This window comes from Lactuca virosa, chromosome 1 (genome assembly GCF_052849685.1).
Source record: "Lactuca virosa cultivar CGN04683 chromosome 1, Lactuca_virosa_CGN04683_v6, whole genome shotgun sequence".
Lineage (NCBI taxonomy): Eukaryota > Viridiplantae > Streptophyta > Magnoliopsida > Asterales > Asteraceae > Lactuca > Lactuca virosa.
The window spans coordinates 180,726,610-180,737,799 of NC_136426.1; the positions used below are offsets into that span (position 1 = coordinate 180,726,610).

An 11,190-nucleotide genomic window follows, 5' to 3' on the forward strand; every position below is an offset into this window, starting at 1 on the left:
TTTAACCCTTGCTTTGTTTCCAAGCAAGTTGTTTTTTTTTTGTTGAAACCTAAAATATCGTCACAAACAAAGACTTTCACGATGAGCAAAACAAAATAAAGTAAAGGTTATTTAGGGTGGAATTTTGTCTGAAGAAAAGGGTTGTGGTAAGAAAAAAAATAATCAACACTGGATCATGATCCATTGCTCCTCAGTCATGGATTAGTATCATATAAGCGGGTGACCGATAAAAGCATATCATGGTTAACCTTGCATAAATTATGATGAATATGACACATCCATCATGAACATGATGTAAGAGTAAGAGAAGAAACATACAAGCATACACAGATTTTTGGTAAAAGTTGTATCGAGTTCCCCTACAGTTGTACATCAATGGTACCTAATTTAATTCCAACCTTTGGTCTACCCATGTCAGGATACCTGATGATCAAATCACATGCAATCACACTATTGAAGCACAATCTTTAATTATGATTGTTTAGTATAAAATTGAATACATCTTATAATGCAACAAGACATGTCTGATGTTGTCATTAGATCCTACGCCTACGGCGACTGATCTTCAGCAAAGATTCCATGATAATATGTTGAGGAGATTAGATCAACAAGCAATGGTAATTGTAGTGTTACAAATGAAACAATTGGAAGACATGTTAATGTAGCTACTGGAATTAGAATCCATGCCCTTCCTTGTCCAAACGTAAGATAAAGTGTTGCACTAAAGGCTACCATCATTGAGCTAACCGACAAGAATAACATTGCAAGGCCAACTATTAATCTCAATGGTAACCGGTATAGAAAATCCTCCTCTCGATAGCGTGCTGTGAGAATTGACAGGAACAACAGCAACGAAGTGGTGGATGCAAACAAAGAAATTGCATCTGAGACCACAAAGATAATGAAGCTTGGTTTTCTTGAATAAATTGCTTTCCCAGTGTCGCTATCATTTCCACCAGGTACAGTGATGGCTGCTGCAAAAACTATAGTGATGATGAGTGCAGCTGTGATTGTGTATGAATCCGCTGTCTTTTTCATCCATGCTTCCCCTTCTTTTCTTAACTCCTTGTGTTCTCTTCTGAATACCATAATTGGTGTTTCTCCTTTTTTGTTTTTTATTTCCTTGTGTTTGGGTTTCCCAAATTTCTCCACTCCCTGTAGTTCAACTAATATTAAAACAAGTCTAATTTTCAAGAAAATAATTATCCATATAGATTGAAGCATGTTCACCTTAAACCACTGCAACTCCCTTTGCATTTGCAAAGCTGCACCAGAAACAAGATTGAGTTTGGGTATAGGTGCCAATTGTCCAGCCAAGTGCAATGTATTGTTTTTATCATCATCCAAAAAGGCATGAACTAAATACTTGTTACGAGGCAGATGGCGTATCAAAATGCCGTGAACCTTTCGACAACGGTCTTTTATTGCAACTTGAGTAGCTAAATAACCATCACTGTTCCTTGTCCAGATTGCTTGTGGAAAAGATTCAATGATCTCTTCCACTGCTTCAGGAGTATCATTTTGCACTGCCAAATTAAATGCTTCACCATAAATTCGACAAATATCAATCCCTTTATCTATTTTACCAACTTCTTTGCATATACATTTCAGTAGCATACGAGCTTTATTGTGTTTCAATTTGTCTTCATGGAGATGCTTGACATGTGTCACTGCAGGTTACACCAACATTTAGTCTCAAATACGTACCAATCCCCTTCAGTGAGGACATGTTACATAAATGTTGTGGATCAAGTGTGCATATCTCCAAAAAAAAAATTAAGGAACTTCCACGTGAGGGGAACTCAGAGTCCTTTAAGTAGAGAATCTTTTTACATCAAACCATAGATTGAATGAAGTAATGCATTTAAGGGGACAAAAAGGGAACATTCCTTACTTTTTAGTAGTGCAACATCCCAAAACTTGACATAAATCCTCTGGATGACTACAGGAGAAATCAGATTGGATTTATATGAAAAGTTAACTAAAAATCAACAATAGTAATGGTGTGCAGTAACAATAAGGGAGTCCACAATGCATTAAATTTATTAGAGTTTAATGGATTAATATATCACCATTTTACTTACTATACAACTCTATATTAATTTTCTACAATGCATTGAACTCAATAGAGTTCAATGGAATATATATATATATATATATATATATATATATATATATATATATATATATATATATATAAGAGTTAAAAGGTTTGGTTCTTCCCATTAAAGAGTTCAATGGTCATTGAATTCCATATCTATTGAATGCCAACATGACATCCCTCAATGATAGAGTTTAATCCATTGAATGCCAATTAGGCATGCCACCTCACTCAACTCTCTCATTAAACTATGCATTTTGGACGCTCTAAGTGTGTGTTGAGGCGAATAGATGTGTGATCACTTGTGTATATAAATCCCTAATAAAAATAAACGCCTGCAAGATATAAATGAGAACATACATGCTTGAAAGGAGACCAAAGTCAACCAAAAAAAAAAATATTTTTTTGTTAATCATGTTTATTGTTTATGATTCAACTGTTAAGAGTTTTAAGATCACAAACCATAATAGAAGTAGGTCTTCCAGCCATTGGTCTCAAAGTTGCCATTATAAGTGTTTTGGTTCTCAATATCTTGAATCTTGTTTGTACCACTTAAGTCATTGTTACCTGTTGGTAGATCTTTTAAACAAAAATAATAATTATTTGTTAACATCACCAGGGAGGCAAAATCAAAGTTAAAGGTACATGATATCAACACAAATAAAGATTTTCATGACGATCCAAACAAAATAAAATTCAAGGTTATAAACGTTTAGGTGCAACTTCCGTTGTAAAATTGTGTTTTAGGTGTAAAGAATTAGAGTAGAATTTTATCTGAAAAAAGGTCATGGTAAGAAGAAAACCAAAATCATTTAATAGCAAGCGAAGAAACCTACTAGCATAAACAAATTTTTGGTAGAAGTTGTATCGGGTTCCACTAAAATACAAGTCCCCTTTTCTCGCAATAGACAACAAGGGTATGTAAGGCCCAACCTTTTTCGTAGCCATGACAGGGTACTTCTTGATCAAATCGTATGCAACATCTGCAAAGAGCATTAAGAATGAAAGTAAATATAGAAAAGATGTGTACGGGATACTTTAAATTCTATTTAACAATTGATTATATGATCCAAATTAAGGGGGATACATTTCTTGTTTTTTGCTGAAGTCCTAGAAGCATTTCCCCTACATATATACACCCAAAGGCTTGATGTCTTAACTTCAAGCCAACTATGTATTAGGGATTTCAAGACTCACCCAAAAGCCCCGCATTGATTACATTAGTAAGAAGCCGTACACCATGTCTTCCCTCAAAGGGATTGTGATATCCATCTTCTTGGGAAAGCGTTATATGACGCATACAGGCATCAAGCATATACTGAAATGTGGTTTCGTGAGAACCGATGATAGCTCTATGGATAGGCATGTTGTTCATATTGTCAAGACTGAATAACAAATATGGGTTTTTCTCCACCAACATCTTTGCAGCCTTGACGTTGTCAACCATTGCAGCACGGTGCAGTGCATTTTCCTTATGACAGGTCACCAAAGCTAGAAGAGATTCTGGGTTTATCTCCTTCAGGAGATTCTCAACAAACTGGATATGTTTACATGCATCAATCGCAATGTGGAGTGCGCTATGGCCTTCAACATTGAGTTTAACTGTCAATGCATCTTTGTCCCTGTTAAAAATTTCTCCAGCTTCCTCCCAGTCGCCCCTCATAATAGCTCTACATAGTGGGAGGTGATCTGTCTTATCTATTTCCATAAGAAAAAGAGTCACTACAATTCACGGGGATATTAATTATATAATAGCAAAAAAGAAAAGAACCATGTAAGCAATATTGACGTCATACCTATGTTTCTGGTGGTGTTAGGAGAGGCATAAATACTGTAAGTAGTCCGTAGCTTCTCCCACACGTTGTTGGCTGTGTCGAGGCCAAGAACAGTAGCCATCACATCTTCACTTAATGAACCAAAAATCCATCCTTTGACAAGTTTGTCCGACCTATTCCATCCCCTATACTTCTCTTTCTTTATTGTTCCATCAATGAAACCGAGCATATCGTGGCTCTCCAGAAGGCACATCATCTGTTCCTCCCACATAGAATAATTGGTTTTACTGGACAGCTTGACTGAAACAAAGCTAGCTGCATGCACGTGAGAAGGGTATGGGTATTCTTGTGACATTTCTGCATAAATATATAATCATTATCACGTAATTGGATATGCATGGAAGTAGAGTGAAATGTTACGTGTTTTAAGGATAGATATTGGCGCCAATTTGAAGAGACCAATTTACAAATTAAAGCAGATGAAATCAAGTGCTGGTTGGAATCGAGTGAAAGGTTCCAGCACTTTGAACTTGTCTACAGTTGTTATCACTACTATTAATTCACTGGTTAGTCCTTAGATGAAATTAGGCTTTAATCTTTAATCTCTGTAGACTTTCAATATCCAAATAAGTTTGCAAATCACTGATCACAAATAAGGAGATAGACAGAGATGATACCTGATTCAACCAAGGAGAAAAATGACGCGAGAAAGCTGAAAAGCAATCAATGATAAACAGCAGTGAAGAGATGCAAACACTCATGTGTGATGGATGTGGGTGTTCGATTTGTAAGGACAATTTGTTCTTTAGTATACAGGAAGGAAGAATGGGATTCCATCCCTTCCCTCCACCACTAGTATTGATTAAACCCATCGTGGAAGAAAGAAATTGATGCCAAAGATCAAGCACCAAAAAACGGAGAATTGGGAATTGTACGGAAAGAAGAATGCAAGACGTTTCTGATATTTTTAACCGCAGTTGTAATATACTTTTTTTTTTTATAATCGAACATATTTATATTCGTATTAAAAAACAGTAATGTAGTTCTCCTTATCAATTAATATGAGTTTATTACTTTTTTTTATTTTTATTTAATACTGTTATTATTGATAAAAAAAATAAAAATTTAATGTTATCAAGTCGTGAAAGTGTAGGTAAGTTCCTAACTTGATATTGTATACAAAAAAATTTATAAATATGTTACTAACGGTTAGATGTTTTTTTTGGCACCGTAGAATATTATTAAAACTAGCAACAAGCTAGAAAAAGAATTACATCAAAATAGTTGCTGAAATAGGATTATGAAGCCAAGAAGACCAACTAAATATGGCTTTTGTACACCAATTCGAAATCCAAAAAAAAAAGACTTATAAACAACATCCTCAAAAATCAAGGGTTTCCTAGGATTGGCAGCTCCAAAAATCATTGCATTTCTGAAATTCCAAATGCACCAAAACGAGGTCAAGATCACTGCATCGAAAGCTTTACGCTTGCCGATTCTCCAAAAAGAAGACGCCACCCAATTGATAATTGATAAGAGAGTCCACTATAATATGAGAACGAAGATTACCACCCCACCAAACAACAATACGGGACCAAAAAGCAATCAAATCAGTACACTCTACAAAAATATGATCAATAGTCTCTAACCTAGAAGAACAAATGGGACAAAGAATGTAATTCACCAAGATACCCCTATGAGATAATCGCTCTCTAGTAGGGATGCTAGAAGTGTAATTCTCCAAATAAGAATATTAATCTTAATTGGAATCCAATTATTCCGACGAGTAGCATGGCCAACTGTGAAGAGCATAAAACCATCCAAATATCTCCAAGCTGAAGAAACTGAAAAAGTGTCTGATGTATCGATAACCTAACCCAGTCTATCTAGAATCGATTGAAAACGAAAATCCTACAAAAGTAAAATAAAGTTGTCCCATTGCTCCTGCTCTACTCCTCCTCTAGGAATACGTCTAAAGGTATTAAACCCTAATCCCATAGGCAGCATGTCACTAATAGAACGTGTCTGTGCAAATCCAGAACATAAACTCTAGGGAAGATAGAAGACAAAGGCACGTCGCCCCTCCACACGTCATGCTAAAAAGAAGTAGCAGTCCCATCTCTAACTCAAATTGGGAAAAAAATATTGAAGGTCAATATCTTTTTTTCTCAGCTGGGAGAACATATGTAACGACCCAATTTTTCAAAACAAATTTTCATTTTTAATTACCCTAAATTCTTTCCACAAACCATGAAATCTCAAATACAATTTTTTTCAAAATTCATATCAATTACAATTTTATTTAAAAACAACAGAGTATCCCATAAAAACGCTTGAGAGAGAGTGCACGACGTGTCATCAAACATTGCCTTTGCCCATGGGCTCAAATGTACCTGAAACAAATCCACAAACTGTAAGCTAATAATTAGTGAGTTCCCCAAAGCATACCCCACATAATCCATATAAACACATATTCATATTAGCTATAAAAGCTACATATATCACAATAGCCATGCATACAAACATATAGGGATGTCGTGGGCTCGTCCCCAAGGTCTTACTCCAGGATGCCATGGGCTCCCCACTTGGTCTTACATCTAAGTGTCGTGGGCTCTCCCATGGTCTTTAATAGGAAAGCCATGGGCTCTCCACGTGGTCTTACATCCGGTTGCCATGGGCTCTCCTATGGTCTTTAGTAGGAAAGCCATGGGCTCTCCACATGGTCTTACATCGAGCTGCCATGGGCTCTCACATGGTCTTCCATACAAGCATACCACATATACAACTAGCATACTTCCTAGCACATAACCAACTATCATGCCACATAATATAACTTCAGCTAGTGTACCACATAACAGAAAATGGGCCGACCTTGGTGCCTTAGACCCATTGGTATGGTGAGGAGACTCACCTTTGTCCGCTAAATCCGAAAGCTACTCTCCTAACAGTCTGTAACCACCCATGCTGAACAATAATAAGATTACCCAAGGTTAGGACTGAACACAATCCAATTGAAGAACCCAAACCCCAAGTCCTTTCATAGTGGCCTAAAAAGTCTTCCTTTGCTAATGGGCCCAAAGTCCATGTCCAAAATCATTAATGGGGCTCATGGCCCAATAAAGCCCAAGCATAGTATCCATGGCCCAAACAGATAAGCTAGCCCACTAACTCCAAAACGTGACTAGGCCCAAAATCTACCCATTCTGAGGTGCGTACGCCTTGCGTACCACCCTGGTACGCGTAGCATACTGAGTGCATGAGCTGTACGCGCGGCGTACTCTAACTTACACCCAACGTACAAATAGATTAAGAACTTTCTTCCATTAAGTGCCTCCAGATCTTTAGGGCGAACACTACTGCTCCCAATTCGAGGTCGTGTGTGGCGTAGTTGACCTCGTGTGTTTTCAATTGCCTCGATGCGTAGGCAATGACCTTTCCTCGCTGCATTAATACACACCCAAGCCCCTGGTTTGATGCGTCGCAGTAGACTACAAAGTCTTCGGTCGTTTCTGGCAGAGACAGGATTGGTGCGCTGCACAGGGCTTGTTTTAACGTTTGGAAGGCAGCTTCTTGTTTATCTTCCCATTTAAGCATCACACCTTTTTTAGTCAAGGTGGTGAGTGGTTTAGTGATCTTGGAGAAGTTTTGGATAAATCTTCGGTAGTATCCAGCAAGCCCTAAGAATTATCGGATTTTCGTCGGTGTTGTAGGTGTTGACCAGTTCTCGATTGCCTTGATTTTGGAGGGGTCCACATGTATCCCTCTTTCACTGACCACATGACCAAGGAAATCCACTTCTCGGATCTAGTATTCGCACTTAGAGAATTTGGCATAAAGCTTCTCAGCTCTCAATGTCTCTAACACTTGTCGCAGGTGTTGGCGGTGCTCTTTCTCGCTTCATGAGTAGACCAAAATGCCGTCGATGAATACGATCACGAACTTGTCTAAGTAGGGTCGACACACTCGATTCATCAGGTCCATGAATACCGCAGGTGCGTTTGTTAACCCGAAGGGCATCACTACAAACTCGTAGTGCCCATAGCGAGTTCTGAAGACTGTCTTGGGGATATCTTCTTCTTGAACTCGTAGTTGATGGTAACCCGACCTCAGATCAATTTTTGAAAAGTAGCTTGCTCCCTGTAGTTGGTCGAAGAGGTCGTCGATTCGGGGTAAGGGATATTAATTCTTGATGGTAAGTTTGTTTAACTCCCGATAGTCGATGCACATGCGAAAGGATCCATCCTTCTTCTTCACAAAGAGAACTGGTGCTCCCCAAGGTGAAAAGCTCGGTCTGATAAACCCTTTGCTCAGCAGCTCATTCAGTTGGCTGGACAGCTCTTGCATTTCCGTCGGTGCGAGATGGTATGGAGCTTTGGCTACGGGGGTAGCTCCTGGGACCAAATCGATTCGGAATTCGACTTGTCGTGCAAGTGGTACACCTGGGAGGCCTTCTGGGAATAAGTCGGGAAAATCACACAACTCTGGAATGTCTTTGATGTCCTTCGCATCTTGTTTCTTATCTATCACGTGGGCTAAGAAGGCGCGATATTCCTTTCGGAGATACTTTTGAGCCTTGACGCAACAGATGATTTGCCAGTTTGCACTGGGTTTATCGCCGTAAACGAGAAGGGTTTCGCACTTGGCAGATTGAGGCGAACGGCCCTTTCGTAACATAGAATGTCGGCACGATGAGAACTTAACCAATCCATACCGATGATTATGTCGAAACTTTTTATTGTTATCGGCATTAGGTCGATTTTAAATGAATGATTGTCTAGAGTGAGGGTACACCCTGAGTATATATCGCTAGTGCGCTCTGCCTTTCCGTTTCCCATTCCTACGACGTATGTGTCTTTTAGTAATTGGGGATCTTGTCTAAGTAATTGTTTGAATTGATGGCTCACAAAACTCCTCTCCGCTCCACTATCGAAGAGTATGCATGCATATGAGTTATTGAGAAGAAACGTACCAGTAACTATTGTGGGGTCCTTGATTGCTTCTCCATGTCCTATAGCCAGACTCTCCCCATGTCACCAGCATTAGGGGTTTGTGCCTTTGGGCACTTTCTTTTGAAGTGCCCTGTCTCCCCACAGCCGTAACAGGCTTGACTTGCCCCCGTATTGGCGACTTGAGTGATTGGTTGGGCTGGTGCCCTACAGAAACAAGCGGTATGCCCTTTCTTGTTGCAATTTTTGCAGTACATTTCCCGACAAGCACCGGTGTAGTGGAAATTACACTTGTTGCACTTGGGAAGGTTTCCAGCATATTGCCTCTGTGGTGCTGGAGTGGCAGGAGTAGTGGCAGCACGGACAACAACTGTCTGTTGCTTTTTGGAGGAGTCTAGCGCCGACTGCTTCTTTTTGTTGTTCCAAAATTTTCTTTTATTGCTCTCCCCTTAGCTTGATCATGGGTGGTAGTAACAGTACCGTGGTTGGCTCTATGGTCGATAAGTTGTTGTGCTAATTCCTTAGCACTGTCAAAAGTAGTGGGTTTCGAGGCCAGCACACTATCTTGAATCTGGGATGATAGCCCCCAGAGGTATCGTTCCACCTTCTTCTCTTCTGGAGTGACCATTGTTGGACAGAGGAGTGCGAGGTCATTGAATCGGGTAGTATAAGTTTCAAGGTCTGTGCCCGACATCTTGAGGTTCCAGAGTTCTTCTTCAAGTTTTTGCACTTCGCCCCTCGGGCAGTACTCCTTTAGCATCAAAGCGTTCAAGTCCTCCCAGCTTATAGAGTTAGCCACTGCAGGAGTAAGTGACTTAACTCGGCCATTCCACCAAGTGAGAGCTTTACCGGTGAAAGTGAATGTCGCATACTTGACTTTGCTCGTTTCGGGACAAGCACATATTTCGAAAATTGCTTCATTCCTCTCGAACCATTACATTAGTGAGACCACTCCCCCGCTTCCATTAAAAAAATCAGGTTTGCCATTCATGAAGTCTTTGTAAGAACATTCTTTTGTACGCCCAGTACTGTCCCCGTGGTTAGAGTGTGTAGCACCAGATCCAGAACCACCAGCACCGTTTGCACCTATCTGTGACATTGCGGCCGCCACGGCTGCTGTTACTGTAGCCTGGAACATCACGGAATCAAACTGTGGAGGTGGCGGCGGAGGAGGTGGTGTTGTGCTGCCGGAAGGTCTGGGTCTTTTCCTTAACGGCATAGTTCTGTCAAAAGTTATAAAGACGAAAAGTCGGTAAGTCTTCAATTGTAATGACAAGTCGGAGTTTATTGAATTTGATTATTTGTTATATGTCCCGACTTAAAACATTCAGAAGTGATTGATGATGAAAGTTCATGCGCTCGAACTCCCTGAATTTAGTAGTGACCCAAATGTAATTCTGTAATCTTTGATCATGCCTGGTCCCTTCCTAAGATCACTCGATGCACACTAGTTATTTGTAATTATGGTCCAATAGGCCGTTGAACTTAATGAGTTTATCCTAAGTCCACAACCAAACAAGGAACATGACCTAAGGCGGACTCACCATTTCTAAGTCGATCGTCTCACAGTTATACTTAACCAGGAGGTGCACATTAAGAATCTCAGAAACACCGAAAGCAAATTGTTTGCACTGTCATATTATGAGATTTATCATAAACTCGCAATGAAATAAAATACTTGCCAATTTCATTGATATAATTTGATACATATTGTTTAGGAAAAATTGACCTTTAAGCAGGTCTACATCAATGTAACGGAAACTTTTGGCATAACATAGCCCCTTGAGTAGTGTAATCACTTAATCGTAGGGTTAGCTTACATGCAAAAAGAGTAGCACCAACGCCTACTCATAAACCTACTCTACAAGGACGTGCGAGTAGCATGAGTTCTACTCACGATGATCAGTCCCTGGTGGTGCTTGGGACGAGGTCGATGCGCCCTGGAGTTCGGCCAAACGTCGCTCGGCTGCAATCACTCTTTCCTCGAGTGCCAAGTATTTTTCTTGATACTCCCTTGCTTCTGCTCGTGCGGCGAGAAGGTCCTTGATGATTTGGTCCCTGAAGTAGGAGTCTCTCTCTAGGTCTCTGGTGCGGGTAGTAGTAGCTTCTATATTTGCACTCAGCTCCTGAATTCGGTCCGTCGTCGCTCTACCGCGATCATTGATGATATTTATATGTTGGGTCATGACTGGAAGCGCTCTGTCAGCCGGTCCCCAGTGGCTGAGGTCGTAGTAACCTCGTTGATCACCAAATGGTGATAGTTGTCGTTGCTGACGGCTCCATCGCTCGATCACTGTTGCCCAACGGGGTTCGGGCCCGTTGTTGCCAAAACGGTTTGTAGGCACCCTGGCGATGTAAGGAGGGTTGA

General features: G+C 40.1%; 1 protein-coding gene across 2 annotated transcripts; it reads right to left on the reverse strand.

Moving 5' to 3' along the window:
* Positions 1–338: 338 nt before the first annotated feature.
* LOC145162234 (uncharacterized) lies at positions 339–4,638 on the reverse strand. 2 transcript variants are annotated; one of them, XM_079081442.1, is made up of 8 exons: positions 4,554–4,638; positions 3,898–4,233; positions 3,299–3,799; positions 2,938–3,084; positions 2,564–2,680; positions 1,895–1,942; positions 1,231–1,670; positions 339–1,155 (listed from the first exon to the last, which is right to left on the reverse strand). In XM_079081442.1, exons 2-8 carry the CDS (start codon positions 4,229–4,231, stop codon positions 550–552), a joined length of 2,193 nt encoding a protein of 730 aa, XP_078937568.1. In that variant the 5' UTR covers positions 4,232–4,233; positions 4,554–4,638; the 3' UTR covers positions 339–549. The 2 variants fall into 2 exon arrangements, with proteins under 2 accessions (XP_078937568.1, XP_078937572.1); XM_079081446.1 differs by having other exon boundaries at positions 1,895–1,981.
* Between the last annotated feature and the right edge of the window lie 6,552 nt (positions 4,639–11,190).